The sequence below is a fragment of the Xylocopa sonorina genome, chromosome 3, assembly GCF_050948175.1.
Source record: "Xylocopa sonorina isolate GNS202 chromosome 3, iyXylSono1_principal, whole genome shotgun sequence".
In the NCBI taxonomy this organism is placed as follows: Eukaryota; Metazoa; Arthropoda; class Insecta; order Hymenoptera; family Apidae; genus Xylocopa; species Xylocopa sonorina.
The window spans coordinates 13,683,118-13,699,932 of record NC_135195.1 but is presented as its reverse complement, the minus strand read 5'-3'; the positions used below and the strand labels follow the sequence as shown (position 1 = coordinate 13,699,932).

At 44.8% G+C, this 16,815-nt stretch overlaps 2 protein-coding genes and 1 non-coding gene across 22 annotated transcripts in view; 2 read left to right on the top strand and 1 right to left on the bottom strand.

The window, feature by feature from the left end:
• Window positions 1-7,949, top strand: part of Rg (A kinase anchor protein rugose) — a 322,382-nt gene extending 314,433 nt beyond the window's left edge. For 11 of the 20 annotated variants that reach the window (XM_076910982.1, XM_076910976.1, XM_076910979.1 and 8 more), the window contains 13 exons: window positions 2,237-2,349; window positions 2,432-2,572; window positions 3,873-3,992; window positions 4,093-4,245; window positions 4,328-4,400; window positions 5,120-5,304; window positions 5,848-6,067; window positions 6,142-6,222; window positions 6,295-6,462; window positions 6,525-6,788; window positions 6,865-7,061; window positions 7,127-7,278; window positions 7,353-7,949. In XM_076910982.1, the coding sequence (XP_076767097.1) occupies window positions 2,237-2,349; window positions 2,432-2,572; window positions 3,873-3,992; window positions 4,093-4,245; window positions 4,328-4,400; window positions 5,120-5,304; window positions 5,848-6,067; window positions 6,142-6,222; window positions 6,295-6,462; window positions 6,525-6,788; window positions 6,865-7,061; window positions 7,127-7,278; window positions 7,353-7,443 (1,958 nt within the window). In that variant the 3' untranslated portion in view covers window positions 7,444-7,949. The remainder of the gene's footprint in view (window positions 1-2,236; window positions 2,350-2,431; window positions 2,573-3,872; window positions 3,993-4,092; window positions 4,246-4,327; window positions 4,401-5,119; window positions 5,305-5,847; window positions 6,068-6,141; window positions 6,223-6,294; window positions 6,463-6,524; window positions 6,789-6,864; window positions 7,062-7,126; window positions 7,279-7,352) is intronic. The other 9 variants (XM_076910991.1, XM_076910990.1, XM_076910987.1 and 6 more) reach the window with 1 other exon arrangement.
• The window catches only part of LOC143433606 (uncharacterized), a 232,917-nt gene that overhangs the window by 133,584 nt on the left and 82,518 nt on the right, over window positions 1-16,815 (bottom strand). The window lies entirely within an intron of this gene.
• Trnae-cuc (transfer RNA glutamic acid (anticodon CUC)) lies at window positions 14,703-14,774 on the top strand. The gene has a single exon. It is a non-coding gene; the product is annotated as a tRNA-Glu (tRNA).

Genomic DNA, 16,815 nt, shown 5'->3' with positions numbered 1-16,815 from the left:
ACGCCGTAGGGTGGCCGTGTATTTACGAGCGTTATATATTAATTGCACGAATAAATAGCCGGTCGACGGGAACCAGAGGCGGAGGAGCGTAGTACGTGGAAGGGATCGAGGGCCCTTGGTGAAGGGGGTGCGCCGCAATTGGGTAAGGCCCGGCGGGGGAACGCGTTGCGAATGCGAACCGGTCCTGCGGCCAGGCTCCCGCATGCGATCCTTTCCCGTTGTTTATTTGCTCGGTCGCATCGGTTTATTAAAAATTAATGACAGTAGGGCCGATGTAAATACGATAGGCTGCGTGTCCCGATGCGAGCCGGTTCGCGTGGGTGTACACCGCCGGCTACGCCGCCACCGGTCCGTGCCCCCACCGTTCTCCATCCTGATACTCGACGGGCAGAAATTTCTTTAATTAATTGTTCGCCAGAGATTTTTCTCGACTCCCTTCAATTTTCTTTCCATAGAGGAGACGAGGGTAGGGTTGGCTGCGATGACTGAGTGTATTTTTGTAGAAAAGATCGCGGAGTACTTGCGCGCCGCAAGTTAGCGATATCTTATTCGCATTGTTTAGTTAGTACCGTGCCTCGTTAAGCTCGCGATCGAACAATAGGTACTTGCGATTGTATCATTTAAATTTCGCTGGTACGCCTCCTACACATAGTTTCAGGTTTCCCGTGAGTTGCACCTTCCGTTTATATCGCGAGGGTTCGCGTACACCTAGGTTTAATCGCTGATCTGTTTATTCAAATAATCGTAACGCAGTCGTTCTTATGGTTGGCGAGAGTGAATTACAAAACGTAATGGTTTCTCTTAGCGTGTTCTTGAAGCTGGTTCTCGCTTTCGCCTCCTTTGCGGTGTTATTACAGAGCGAGTGATAGAAATCGCATCGTGCTTGTCATTATCTCTTGCTTTTAATTACTCCGAGCAGTATTTAGCAGCGGACCAAGTAATTAAGCGAAACAAGACGCGTGGGCGGGTAAACGAGGCGCGCGATCGCGAGGCTGTAACCGTTTCGCGGGACTTCCTGCCAATTTTTCTCCGCCGCGGCGCGCTCCTCTAAATCTCGCCGAGTGGCGAGTTAAAAACGAGCCTCTCGTCGCTGCTAGCACTTATTATAACGTTGTTCGGCGAGGGCGCGGCGGCGGGTTTTGGTAAAAAAGCGCAGGGCGACGACGGAGGCGCAAGGGAGACGCGCGTGTCGCGGGCATTCCGCTGTCGGGTAGCGTTCTGAGAGCGCTCACTCACCGCGACGCTACCATTAATAATCACTTTGATGCATAACGCGGCCTTACTATTATTTACGTCCTACCGACGGCCGTGCACCGTCACGATTTACGACGCATTGTGGACGGTGCTTGTGCCGCCTCTGCTTCGCCGCCGAGTGTGTTTCCCCTCTTGCTTTCCTCTTTCTCGTTTCTTCCCCCCGTTGCTTTTATTCGGGCGAAATCCTCTTTGGAGACGAGTTCGCGAACCCAGTTATCGGCTGGTGTAATTTCAATATCCGTTTCGATCCACTGAATAAATCGAATCGACAACCGACAGATATGTCGAATAAAAATGGCGCTCGCAGCGCGACGTCTTCACAGCAGACCGATCGAAGGAAGGTAGCACGAATTAAACGCGCGCGTAAAAGATCTCGACGGTAGGGAAGAAAGTCGAGAGGGTAGGAGCCGGCTGACAAACTTGCTGACGGGTTTTAATTAGCGACAGGGGAGGAGATTAGACGAAGTCGGCCGTGCAGCCGTGTTGCCGTCACTAATGCATCTCGGAATGGGATTCCGGTGGGCGGAGGGAGGCGCGGAAGAGTGAGACCTCCAGAAGTGACAATTTCAGGAACGATTAGCCGTCACGGTCTGAGTTATGCGCTTACTAAACGGAGTACCTCGCTTCGCCACGAGTCCCCATGCATTTCGTAAAAATAGAATTAGAGGGCCCGCGAGCGTGCATCCACTCTCTCGCTTCTGCTTTTTACCAAGTACGTTACGGACGCGAGGGTGGCGCAGGGAAAAGAAGAGTGACCGCGGCTGAGCGAGACAAAAAATTAGGCCGGTGATTATAAGCATTAAAAGGAAGGCCCCGATGATGGCTCGTTTATTTTCGGACCCGTTTAAACGGGGAATTTAAAGTTTGCTGCGGGGTGGGTGACCCTCGCGATTGCGTAGCTGGGCCATTGATGTATCGTTTATGGCATTTTTTCTTCAAACGCAGTGTAAGATTCAGAAATTGAGCGCCAGTTCTTTTATAGGTCGAACTTACAACGATCTGAACCAGTATCCAGTGTTCCCTTGGGTGTTGACCAATTACGAGACCAAGGAACTCGATCTCAGTCTGCCCAGCAACTATCGTGACTTGTCAAAGGTACGGAACGTGTATATACTGTACGCATAAATCGTATTTAATTTTGTGATTTTTACTCGACTTCCTTTTTGTCTTCCAACAGCCGATCGGGGCGTTGAATCCGAGCAGAAGGGCTTACTTCGAGGAACGCTTCCAGAGTTGGGAGCACGACAGCATACCACCTTTCCACTACGGCACGCATTATTCTACAGCTGCTTTCGTTCTAAACTGGATGATACGCGTGGTGAGTGTGCATTTCAAATTTCTAACTGCTCGTGTGCAGCCCGCTGTGGTGACCATTCCTGATCAGGAAGCAGGTTAAAGGTTCCCCTTAATTCGGTGTTTTGTAAATAGGACTTAATTCTACGCGATGCAACCCCGATTTATCAGCAAACATTCCCGAAAGAACACCCCAACGAACGCTTCGGTTCCCGGGTCGTCTATTTCAGAGAACTGTCCATTTCAAAACCATAAATTTCAGCCGCGCATTCGGTAGTGTCTGCACACTAATTTGAGGGCGTCGGAACGCCCTCGAGTCAACGAAGCCCGCCTTCTCGTTAAATATGTGCATTTGTTTCCTGCTGCATTTTCACAGCTTCCCCTCTCCTCTTCCCTTCGCTCCGCTTTGCTTCAAGGATTCCCATCAAAATATACATTTCATCAAAATAAACGAACGACAGGGAATTACGTTCCCATAAGAATGTATGTTGAAAATAATAATAATAAAAAAAAAGAGAAGTTTAGTTTTACGAGTAGGTTTATCGTGACTTCTAAGTAGCATAGCCCACCGCGCGATCAACAATAGTTATTGCATGCGCGCGCGGGAACGACGATTGAATCCCATGTAAATGGCTAACAATAAGCACGGACGGGCATCCACGATTCCCTTGCATTTACATGCAAATCGTCGATAAGTGTTTTTACTGTTGTTTCACTGGCGAGACAACCCGCTGTTCCCCGTAAGGATATACTGCATCGTAAACAATTTATTGCTTTATAACTGCGTCGCTTCCTGTCTCTTTCGGACCGTTTCCACGGGCATCCTCGACACCAACGCTGGGCTCGTGAGCACGCGGCTGAAACTGCACGTTTCTCGGATCATTGTAAAGCGTTCGACTCGCGACTTGTCGAAAATCTCGTCCGCCGGCACCATTGTAAATCATAGCCGTACCTTCGACGCCTACGCGTGGAACTCGCGGGCGATCATAGGGGGTCCTCTGTTAACATTCATCAGGCTGTCAGTGGAACGGACGACTCGCTGAGAAAGGATGGCTCTTGACGCGCGAAACCATATAACAAAGTTGCCTCTCAGTGGTCTTCCGTGACGGTTTAAAAGGTCCCTCCGTTGCTCGTAGATAATGGACGGCCGCGATTGTGTTTTTATTGGGTGTCGTTTGTTAACATATTTGTCGTGCCGTATAAAAGTCTCTCGCGATCTTACGGGAGAGTTTATTCGGACTTTAATCGGAATTTAAATTCCGGAGGAATGTCACGATTCGAAGGAAAGAAGAACTATCTACATGATTAAATTTGTGGTTTTCCAGGAGCCCATGACGACGATGTTTTTGGCTCTCCAAGGCGGTAAATTCGACCACCCGAATCGATTGTTCTCCTCCATCGCTCTGTCTTGGAAAAATTGCCAACGAGACACCTCGGACGTCAAGGTTCGCTTCAATTAAAATTCTTGCATTGAAATCAATGCTAAGACGTATCATTAAAGTATTTTCAAGTCAATGCATTTTGTTTTGTTTCTATTTTTACCAGGAATTGATTCCGGAGTTTTTCTTCCTACCGGAAATGCTAGTGAACAGCAACAGATATCGATTGGGCAGACAAGAAGATGGCAGCGTTGTTGGGGACGTTGAACTACCACCGTGGGCATCGTCTCCGGAAGAGTTTATACGAATCAATCGAATGGTACATCATCGATATTAAATTCAATTAAACACCGTAAAAACTTCTAGCTTTTCAACACTTTTTGTAATTTTAATTATTGCAGGCTCTCGAGTCAGAGTTTGTATCCTGTCAATTACATCAGTGGATCGATTTGATATTTGGCTACAAACAGAAAGGTAAATGCGATAGAAAAATAGAAAAAAATATACGATTCCGTAACTATCGAACAACTTTCCATAACAACCGAACGAGCTGCTCTCACAAATATAAACGCTTGAAACTAAAAACCATAAATTGAAAGTTCGAAAAAACTAAAGGGACGAAGAAAAAGAACGAAGAGCATAACTCAAACTCTAACAAAGTCCCCGAAAATCCCAGCGGCATTAATCTTCTCCCGTAAAGCTCTCCGCTTTCGAGCGCACACGAGAACATCCGGACAATGGCGCGAGCAGTAAAGCTGGTACCGGGTGTTGGGACACGCGTGGTCGAGTCAAATTAGATTTCCACCGATGGTAATTGCCGGTGGCGCCTCTATATCCGGCGCTTCTACGAAGATGCTGACGCCGCGGAGGCAACCGGGTGCCGGCGCTCGCCGCGAGCGTATGGAAGGAATTAGTTTTTAGTTGGCTTCCTCTCGGTCTTGTCCCAACCAATTAGGCACGTGTGCCAGCCGCGACAATGCGTACCACCCCTGCATAATATGCAACACGTTTACAGTCGGTTGCGCGAGAGCACAGACAAACCGGAAACGCGAGTGTAATGGTCGATCGTTGGTGAAATCGACTGCGCGTGAAACCGGTGAAAATGGCCCTCAATCACAAAATATATAAATCTATGTAGATTTATTTTTAACGGATCGAAGATTTAGTTTCATGGAAATTGAACATTTTTTCAGGACCGGAAGCTATTCGAGCGACGAACGTGTTCTACTATTTGACGTACGAGGGTAGCGTGGACTTGGACACGATCACGGACCCGTTAATGAGGGAGGCCATAGAGAATCAAATACGAAACTTTGGTCAAACACCCTCGCAACTGCTGATGGAGCCACATCCCCCTAGGAGCTCGGCGATGCATTTGGTAAACAGTGTTCATTTCATAGTACGTCATGCTTTTCGATAGCGAAGTCATTCTGTAGAATCTAGTAGTACCGTGCATTAAGAAGAGTGTGCAATGTATCGTAGGTAACCCTTAAGAGTATTCTGTTAGAGCAATAGTACCGATTCATCGAGAGAGTTCACGATTTTGTAGTACCGATTTAGCTCACACTTCGATAGTTCGAGCCCTGTCATTTCAACTCCAGTTCAATTGTTCTTCGTGTCTAACACTTCACGATCATTTTCGTCTGCTTCGACGCTTTGTTCCATCGTGTTCTTTAACTATTTCAATCCACAGTTCGTACTAAAACGAATTAACAATCTACAATGCTTTCGAAGCAAGAAGGACAGACTCCTCGAACAAACGGGGGACACTTTGAACAGTGTAACATTTCACGAAGTGCTAATCGTTGTGTCTTTCTATCAAGTCACTCTTAAGTCACTCGAGAACGAGAATACAGCGTGTTCGCCTAACGAAACGTACAATGCACGCTTTTCTTTCTGTTCAATCGTTCTGAACGAGAAGAGTACCGCGAAGTTTGACAAGACGTTGCCACCCGTGTTGCAGTCGCCGATGATGTTCTCGAGTATACCAGACGACGTTTGCATGACTATCAAATTCCCCTCGAACTCGCCGATTTGTCACATATCGGCTAACACGTATCCCCAGTTACCACTGCCATCCGTGGTCACAGTGACCACTGGGCAACAGTTCGCTGTCAACAGATGGAATACCAACTACGCGGGTATCTATTCTTATTTTAACCTTGCCACCTTCGCCTCGAAATAGATCGACTCATTAACGCGAGGTCATTTATAGCTTCAGTACAATCGCCAAGTTATGCGGACACTCCACAAGCTCAAGCTGCTAACCAGCCATTGTCCATGGATCCTGTCTTGTGTAAGTGTAAAGGTAGATCCAAGATAGTCGGCATAATATAAAGATTACATAAAATAAGCATGCACGTTGCAGCTCAAGCAGCAAACAGCTCGAATCCCACGTTACGTCGCCACTTGGGCGACAATTTCAGTCAGAAGCTGAAGATACGAAGCAACTGCTTCGTCACTACCGTGGACAGTAGATTCCTGGTCGCCTGCGGTTTCTGGGATAACAGCTTCCGTGTATTCTCTACAGAGACTGGTAATAAAATCGCAAGGAATATTATATCGAACGCGTGTTGCAAAATGTATTATTTCTTTCAGCAAAAATCGTGCAGATAGTGTTTGGCCACTATGGAGTCGTCACATGTCTGTCTCGAAGCGAGTGCAATATCACCTCGGATTGTTACATAGCATCCGGAAGTGCCGATTGCACTGTTCTGCTGTGGCATTGGAACGCTAGAACGCAGACAATCGTTGGCGAGGGCGAAGCTCCCGCGCCAAGAGCAACCCTTACCGGACACGAGCAACCAGTCACTGCTGTCGTCATTTCGGCTGAGTTGGGTTTGGTTGTTTCCAGCTCGTATTGTACGTAGTTGCAATCTTGCAAAATTCAATGTTGCTTATTGCGAGTGAAAATCTGAGCTGACGAAATAATTTACAGACGGACCGGTTCTTGTACACACGACTTTTGGCGATCTTCTGAGATCACTGGAAGCACCAAATGGATTCTCCTCACCTGAAAATATCGCGATGTCGCGGGAGGGTGTAATTGTCGTGAACTACGAACGCGGACATATAGCAGCGTTCACCATAAACGGAAAACGGCTTCGCCACGAGTCGCATAACGACAACCTTCAGGTAAATTGATTCTACTCTATAGTTTCGATTAACTGGTAACTTGAAACGAAAATTTTTCTTTTCAGTGTCTACTTCTGAGCAGGGACGGCGAGTATCTAATGACAGGCGGTGACAAACGAATCGTTGAAGTTTGGAGGACGTTCAACCTGGCTCTTCTCTATGCTTTCCCAGCATGCGAGAGCAGCGTGCGTTCTCTGGCACTCTCACACGACCAAAAGTAAGTGCGATTAATCATCGCTTTCACGATACTCTTCATCGAACAGTTGACAGCACGTTCGACCCTCGTTTCAGGTTTCTTCTAGCTGGTCTGGCCAACGGGTCGATCGTGATCTTCCACATCGACTTCAACAGGTGGCATCACGAGTTCCAGCAACGCTACTGAGACTGTTTCGCGTACGTCTACTAGCAGAGTCGAACGAGCCCCGAACACGGTTCATCTATCGTTCGTCTTCCTTGCACATCGCTGACAGATTTCTCTCAGATATGGATCCGTCGCAACGGTGACATTCGCTCAATAGTCAGCCCCGCGATATCCAACCGCGCGTACAACTCCACTCGAACGGACCCGCGATTCGACGTCGCGTAACGCGTCGGATACGTGGGGATAAGAAAACTCATCGTGCAATAACGGGAGATCGTGACAGAACGTTCGTCCATCGCGTCGATCGCTCTTAACAAGAGGTGATTCCGGATTGGGACGGGCGACGTCTGATCTGCGAGTGTTTACAGATAGGAGCAACGAGCAACGACGCTTTCGTAATCGTTTATTACAATCAAGTAGTGGGCGCAGAGGAAACAAGTAGTCGCCGAGCAACAGGTATACTCTCGATATTCAGCGTTCTAGCAATAAACGGAAGGAGGAGGAAAGTAGAAGAATCGCTTTCTCGCGAGACAATGGGGGAAATAGTCGAGTGCTTCCGTGAGATCCCGTAGAACAGTGTTTCGAGCAACGGGGGGGAACTGGCCGAGCTCGAGCGCGCGTTACTTTCGCGATTTCGATCGATATCGATGTTTGCCTCGAGCTTTCTATAGTGAACGGCACCAGTATCGGGTTCACCGTCGTTCAAGTTCACCGCCACCTCTCGCGACTCTGGTCAACCGGAGTTCGATGTCTGGTGGGTCGCGTATCTGAATGCTCAACGTCAACTCACGATAGATGTACCATGTGTATGTAATCTTGTCGTGAGTAGCCTGCACTGGTGCCCTTTACTATAGCTTTGCACAGAACGAGAGAGAGAGAGAAAGATGAAGAGAGTGGAACGATGAAGAGAGCAGACATTAAAGGGAAGTGCAGAAGAAGAAAAATCAATACACGCCAGTCGCGTCGCTTTCTCTCTCGAATCGCTAGTCAATTACGAACACGGTCGAATCTATCTGTATGCTTGCGAATTATTCGACTCACCCTTGTTTAAGGGTGCGGCGATTCAATCGCGATCGAATTCTCGGGCTACAGGTTCGCGACGAGGAAATCGGGAGCCTCCGTGTAACACGGTCAAGATCGCGTTACACTTCCACCTGGATGAATTTGCACACCTTTAGCGCTAGTAACGTCCCGTGTAAATACAATTATCTCCACGGCGTATAAATATACATGAACAAAAAAAAAATATATATATATATATAAAACACGTGCATATACATACATATAAATACGCGCCAATAATTTCGTGCCAGGGTGGCGAGCGAATGAAAACGGCGGATTAGGGAGAGAAACGTGTAACCCGTTTCGAGGAGGGAACGATGTTTAAAAATTGTATTTCTGCGCCAATATCGTAACACGCTGCTCGTGATAATGACACACTTTTTCGCTAAGCACCTTAGTGAGTTCAGTTCTACGAGACTTCTAGGAACGTAAACGACACACAGACATGTACACCGACACACAGCCACGCGTATACAGATCTCCTCAGAAATTGTACCACATAGACAGGTTCGCACCAGAGCGCACTTTCGCAGGAGCGATGGACGCTTCTTTCCGCAGGGCTGCGTGTACGCTGGGGTCGCTCCACAACTCGAGGCACACACACACATACACCGTATCGACGATTAGCAACAGAAGTATCGTACGTCCACCTTTTGTGTCTCATAAAACATACAAATTTTAATGACTCGATTACGTTTCGATTCATAACGACAACGTGAACGACTAAACTGCGGATGCGGTTACGAGAAATTTAATTGTGCGACATAAGGAAACAACCGAGAACTCTTTGTAAGATACAAAAATTTCAATGAAAAGTGGGCGTACAATACTCGAGTTGTAAACGATCGGTACACACTATTCACCGTAATCACCACTACCACTATCACCCCGTAACACTTTCTATTCCCCGATATTCACGTCCTTCGAAAGAGATCCTAATTTTCGATCAAAGCCGTCCAGCTTAACTTTTTGCGAGGATATTTCTTGGTATTTTCGCACGCGAGGTACAATTAATCAGCAGAGGCGAGGAATTATAAAATAGGCTTTAAAACGAACGAGTCCGAATCACGTGGATTCACCCGAATTCGTTCGCGCCGGGTTCGGCGTTGTGTTCGTGTGTGAGCGTGTCGCCCGTATGACGATTCGAATGGAACGGAGAGGGTTACGGTTCGTCTCTTTTAACGTTGAAATTAACCCTGAAATCGTGACGGAACGCCTTTAAACGATCAAGATTCGCAGTCGTGCTAGAAATAGGAGTGAATACGAATCATTTTACCGATCATATCGTTATAAAAATTGTTCATATTTAAACAAATTGGAGGTCGACGCACTCGTTGCGAGAAAGCTCAACATGGATGGAAGATTGGAGGGTCTTAGCGATATGTTACTATTCCAGGGTTAAGAGAAAAGAGAGGGAAAGAGGATGAGAGGGATCGTGTAAATGCGAAGACTGGACAGATCGATGGAATGATCGAATTCGTGGCAGAGGAAAAGAACCGTTTTGGGAAGAGGATATCGCGAACGATCCATGCGACTCTCGTCTACTCGTCGTTTCGCTGTAGAACGAATGCTAGTCACTCTTTCTTAGAAGAACGCCTCGGTGTTCACCGACGAATTAATGGAAATGCGCGTGTGCACAGCTTCGATTGTTTGCTGCTAAGATTTGATACGTACACTGTCGTTCACTTTTAACATAGTAGGCTAGCTGCTCTCTTTAGTCTGGTGAGCGGATGACGATTCTTTTTACACCCTTAGACTCGGTAGAACTTCGATTCGAGGCTTTCACAGCCCAGCATCGCACGGTTATCGTTGTTGGGTGTCTTCTGCGAAGTGTTATCCGAAATGGTCGCGAAACGTCGCGGTAACTTTTCGAAACGGACAGGACTCTCACGCGAAGGCCTCAACAATGATAACTCGGTAGATCTTGATGCGTTTCCCGTTTGGTAACGATCAGCGACGTGACGTACAAGATAGGTGGTCTTCGTGAGCGAAAGCAAGGAACGTGGAGGAGGAGGGCAAGGTTAAAATAGAGGACAAAGGGGGCGAGGGCGCGAAAAGAGGACAGCGTGAGAGGGACGCGGTGTAAATGAGAATAATTCAAGCAAGCGTTTTGGTGGCCATGTTGGTGACCGCCGCGACACGGTACTCCGCGAGTCGATATCATCGAGACCTAAATTAACGACACCATTTAAGGTGAGCAGTACTTAACATTGAAACTAGACGAATTGAAATTGCTTCTTGATCGTTCTTTTTAAGCTAGTAACACTTTGGACATTGGAGAAATTCTTCTGAAAAATGTATTAACGAAACGACACGTAGTCTGCTGTGCAAAACAGTTTTCTATTGCTTCCTTTGAACTACGAAACGTCTCAGGATGTATCTAGTCAAGATTCGCGGTCGAAAGCGTGGCGGATCACCGACGTGACCCGAATTCCCTAGATATCGATACACTTAAAGAGAGAGAGAGAGAGAGAAAAAAAAATAATCGTATTACAGTACTGTTTACTTGGTAGAACGTAATGTAAGTGCATGGTGCCGTCGTTCTAGCGATCAATCACACTCTTGAGCTTGCGAAACAATGAAAAACAAAAAATACTAAGATGTCACGGTGTAATAAACGTTTTAGTGTCGGTTCTTGTATCGCGCACCCGGTCCACCCGCCGGTCTCGTTAATCGTATAATTTATACACGCATAGGACAATGTTACGTGTGCAAAAAAAACGTGTTAATGGTATGTAATTATCGCTACTAATCGTTATGGGCGTGCTTACTGCATGATTGTTCGTATCGTTCCGCGTTCGCGTGTCTAAAGGGAAGATGTGCGTGTGTGGAAGCTTGCTAGCGAGGCAGACAGAGGGAAATTGAAATTAGAACGCGTGAGAGGGAGAGAAAGGTGGCGAGGGAGAATAAGTATCGACTTGCACGTTTACTTGTGTCTGTGTGCGTGAGGATGAGGATCGTGCCTGGTGCTTTGGATAATGTTCATTTTCCCGCGCACGCGTGGGGATGAATCGCCGCGTGTGCAACAGTTCACACATTGTACTTAATGTACAGTCGCGTATTATCGACACCTTATTTTCGCTACGATGGAATTAAGTGAGGGCAAATGGAAAGACGCAAAATAATAAACAAACAAACAAACAAAAAAATAAAAAAAACAGGAAAAGGAGAAAGCAGAAGGGAAGCGAGCGTGGCGCGCGTGACATTCTGACTGCGTTACCTGCCTCTCGTGTGGCGCGTTTCGTTCGAATTCGAATCCATGCCTGGCGCGAGAAAAGGCGGACAATCAAAACGCGTTCTCTCGCGCCTTGAAAATTCCGCGAGAGAGAATTCACACGTGGGCATAGAGATAAGTGCTTAACGAGCGTGAAGCAGTGTAATCAGTGAGAATGTTACAGCGACGACCGAAAGCGAAAGGCAAAGAAACATGGGAAGGAAAAAACAAAAAAAAAAAATACGAAAAGATTTTAAACAAAGAGGAGTTTTTATATTTGTTTATAGGTGTGTGAGAATGCTGCACTTTTCGAGCAAGTTGTTAGTGAATTCCCTCCATATTGCTATATATAATATATATATAAAAAGTATATATATAAAGGAAGTTAAAGAAAAAAAAATCAATTTTCTGTCCGTACTTGAACTTCGGTACACATAAGAGTAACGCTACTATTTTAAATAACGCTAAGTACAACGCTACAACAAAGGTTTGCCTATATATAATTATTACTATAACTACACTTTATTCTCATTATCGATTCATATGGTTATTATTAATTAATCATCGCTATGAGTACGAGGTATAATTGATTAGTGTTCTCGACATCACACGCGTTTGTGGTTGCATTTTGACACACGTGTACTTATTATAATAAAATATTGTAATAATCGAATCGCTGTACGCGAACAACATGAAGGGAAAGCGAGGATGGAGAAAAAAAAAGAGGAAGGAGAAAAAGTACCAGAGATTTGTACAATTCGGGAACGAGATAGGGTTCGCACGATGGTTCTCGCGTCGAGCCACAAAGCGCATGGTTCACCATGGACGATAGGAAGTATGCGGGCCAACCGTGAACCATGCACTTCTATACACAGTGATAAGAGACAAACCATACGAAACAAAAAAAGATTAAAAAAAAAAAAAGGAAGAAAATAAATAAGCGGAGAAAATATACGAGACGATTAAAACGGTTCGTTTAGATACACAGAGCTGCCCGTAGAAGTACTTACGTATAAATTTAATCGAACGTTCTACGTTTCTAAGCGTAATCACGGGCGGATGAGAGGGGAAAGCGCGTAAATGTCGCGGAGTAACACTTACTCGGACGCTTAGTCGTTAGGATCGTAACCTGTTCAGTATTTAACTGCGCTGCGACCGAAGAGAATCGCAACGATGAACCCGTAGTCGACTCGAAATCGGAGAGGATCGAGGAGTCGTAAGCACGGCCTTGACGATCGCTCGTCAGGGAGGCAGTTCTCTCATCGTCGCGAGCTTCTTCTTAACGCGAGATAATTTTCCAATCAATCGATAAAAGTCAATATATGCGAGATTGCGTAGAGAGAAAAAAAAAAGAAAAAAAAAGTAATAAACAGAGGAATACGATGACGAAGATGAAGAGATACACGAACACAGAGAATATTAAGAACGTGTAGAGCGAAAATCATGTAGAGCTGCGATCGTTTAAAACGAGATCATCGAGTTCATCTGCGTCAAGTAGCGTTTTATAATCGTGAGTCCGTTTCTTATGGTAAGCGATAACGGTTTAAATAATTGTACAGCATTTGTAATGCTAACACGAGCCATCCGCTCTGGATTAAGCTTAAGCCCATCCGGTTCGCGCACACGCACATGTACACACATTTACACGTATACAGATTCATACACATACATGGACACACACACGCGCGTGCGCGCGCGCGTATACACGGAACAAAACCAATTTGAATCGCTGCAGTTACATTTCTTCAAAGACTGAACATCGTTCCGCGGCATATTGTTTTTTATGTACACATATAATTGTATATTTCACCACCACCGTTACGCCATTACGCCATTGTTGATCGTGATTTCGAGCCAGCATCTAGAAACCGCGTATCTGAAACGTTCTGGGGAATTTTGATTAGCGAAACGAGGAAAGAGAAGGCAAAACGGGATGGAAGCATAATGAACAAAACAGAGAAATTGTCACTCGAAGAAGGATAATAATATGGCCTAACTTTTTTCACAATTTAACGACGCGATGTAGATAATTTGTAGAACGTACGAGAACGCAACCAAAAAAAAAAAAGAAAAAAATGAAAAGAAAAAAAGGGAAAAAAAGAGAAAAGGAGTAAAACGAAAGGAACTAAAATGGATCGATGTTCGATCGACGAATAAATGACTGCAATGTTAATTACCCTTTTAAAATGAAACCTCGATGCTTGTCTAAATATAATTTCCGAAACGAAAAGCCAAAATTGTAACCGCGACACCACACGTCGATCAGTCTCGTCGACGACACGGGCGACGCAGGTTTATTCCCGGCACTTTTAAATAATAAAAAGAGTACTATTAAGTAGAAGTACTTAAGTCGTTGCTACATACCAATATAAGCTCTATTGCTTATTTTATACTTAGTATTATCGTAACGTTTCGATTAGAGGTAACATAATGGGAAAGTTGTATCTTAGCATAAGGTAGACTAATCTGTAAAGATAAGTAGTCAAATAAATGAAAAGTACATTTGATGTTGCAGACAGTTCTTACTTTACTTTCACCTTCCTGTCATATTATCCCAACGATACCAATCGTAGAATTATATAAAATATCAAAATTCTAATTGCTGGAAATTTGTTACTTAATATAGCATCCCTCGTGGACTCCATTTTGAAGTGAATATTCCCTAAATAGTCATCGTAGAGCGTACGATGCCTTCGACAGCTTTTTACTACAATTATAGGAAAAATATTAAAGTTAAAATTACTAAAAATGAAATACTTGTCCATGACAGGCCTAATAAATTTTTTTAGTTAAAACAAATAGGAATTTCAGATTGGTACAATTTTATAGTATATGCAAGAGGACAATTTTATAATACGTAGAACAGAGTTAGTTTATTAAATGGACTGGTTTTTCTTTTATTACACTCTATTAAAATGTTTGATAATTAATTGTAGGTATATATTTTAAATTATTTTCAATTCGAACAGTATGATTCAACTATATTTGGACGATATTCGACGCCTCCGGTATGGTCTAGTGGCTAGGATACCTGGCTCTCACCCAGGAGGCTCGGGTTCGATTCCCGGTACCGGAAAATTTTTTTTCCATGTGATAGAAAATGCATACAAATTTCTATTCTAGCAAAAATTAACCTTTTGCGCGGCAACTCGAGTAGCACGCGAGAGGCGACGGTCTCTATTTATGCTGAATTTCGTTATCTCCGGTTCTAAGGTCTAAGGTTCCTTAGGCTGTTTAGGTTTTCGGTTGAAAAGTGACATTGTGACGTAAAATTCCTCTACGACTGTAGTCCTGTCTAGCGTTAGTACAGTTTCGACGATCGTAGCAAGCACACATATCGCAAAATTTTGCACCACTCGTTTTAAAGTTTTAACGGGAGATTGATTTTGAGTAGAGCAAGTGTAATAGACAGTGAATCCGGAAGTAGCAGCGATGATCCACAAGATCCTGGCAATTCACAATGCCTTGGTAAGTGTTTTGTAAAATATCACATCGTCTCGAGTTGCAGGTCATTGAAAATTAGGGACGTATATGAAGAATTAAGGAGGTTTCAGAGGTTTCTAATGAACAATACGTTACATACGTGGTACCGATTTATTTATTTCATTTACAATCACAAAGAGGCTCTTGCGTGCCCGGATATACATTACAGGTTATACATACTCGTTAGAAAATGTGTATTATCACCGGCACCGGGTTACTCAGCTTGTGTCGTCTGTAGTTTCGGTTAAATATACGATAACGTTATATCACTTTCACGATCAGAGTAGACTCTAAACGAGGTTTTGTTCGTCGCTACTAGCTGCTCTACCCTCGTCTTTCGAGAATCGTCTGTCCAGCGAAAATTGATGCTCGCCGGCCCGTTCGTACGCGTCGTCGTTTGATATGTACGCGCGTCCCATAGATATCGCTCGACCATAATCGATATCCACGAGAGGACATCGGCAATACTGGGCGAACCTGAACGATGCGAAGCGAACGACACCGCGCCTCGACGCTACCCGAAAAACCCGGTTGACATACGAGAAAGTAACCCGTTAACTCGACGAACATCGATGCACACTAACGCTACAGTCGTGAATGAATAGAAAAATGCCAGACTGAAAGGAATTCATACACTGACGACGATTACACTTCAGTTACATCGAGTTTCGCTAACTTCAACTAACGTTTGTCCGTATCCAAAGTTCTAGTAGTAGCTGGAGTGATTGGCTGGTAAGGGTAGAATTTGGGATACGCGTTCAATTTTTGCCAATTTCGATACACGAGAAGCCTAACTGAAACGTTACACGTTCTTCTCGCGAAGGAATTTTAGGTTTGGATAAGGAAAATTTCGAAACAGTCGAATGGAACGTGTTAATTTTTTATTTCTTCGCGTATAGTTCGATAACAATATTCGACAGCAACCCTTACCAGCAAATAACCGCAGCCCTTTTGCTACAGTATTACAGATAAAGTGCTTGTTAACAGCATCGATCTACTCTATCACGTCTACTACCCCTTTTGCGTACACGTAGAAAAAGATATACCTCAGTCTCAACTCATTTTTTAAACGGCTATTTCAACTGTGAATTGATGCGGTGGTCGTTCACGGTGGTTGCGATCGCCGCGCGAAGTTAACTCGAGTCAGCTCAGTCTATGATACGATACTTGTAATTCGTACAGAAAAATACGTCAACGATTTTTTTATCCGGCAATTTCGGCTGTGGGCGTTACTGGAACGATGGATGGATGTCAATAATCGAGCTCGAGAACTCACGGGCAGCCAGAACGAGAAGATTTACCGAATACGGGTAGAGGGTTATACAAATATACGAATATATACGGGTGTATACATATGCTCGAAGGATTAACCACTAAAAGCTTTTGACGTATCGCGCTACGCTCTACGGTGCTAAGCTACCTGTGTCTTGGCACATTTTCATCGTGTCACTACTATTTAATTGTATCACCGTTTGTTCATTTGGTTAACTCGAAACGTATGTTCTCGCAAGGTAGGGTGTCTCGTACAGTAATCTAAGCGCGACTCGATACAAGTCGATGAAACTCGCCAGCTACGCGGAACACAGAGTTGCGAACGAAATGCCAGCCTTTTTTAATTCCGTCTACACACCGAT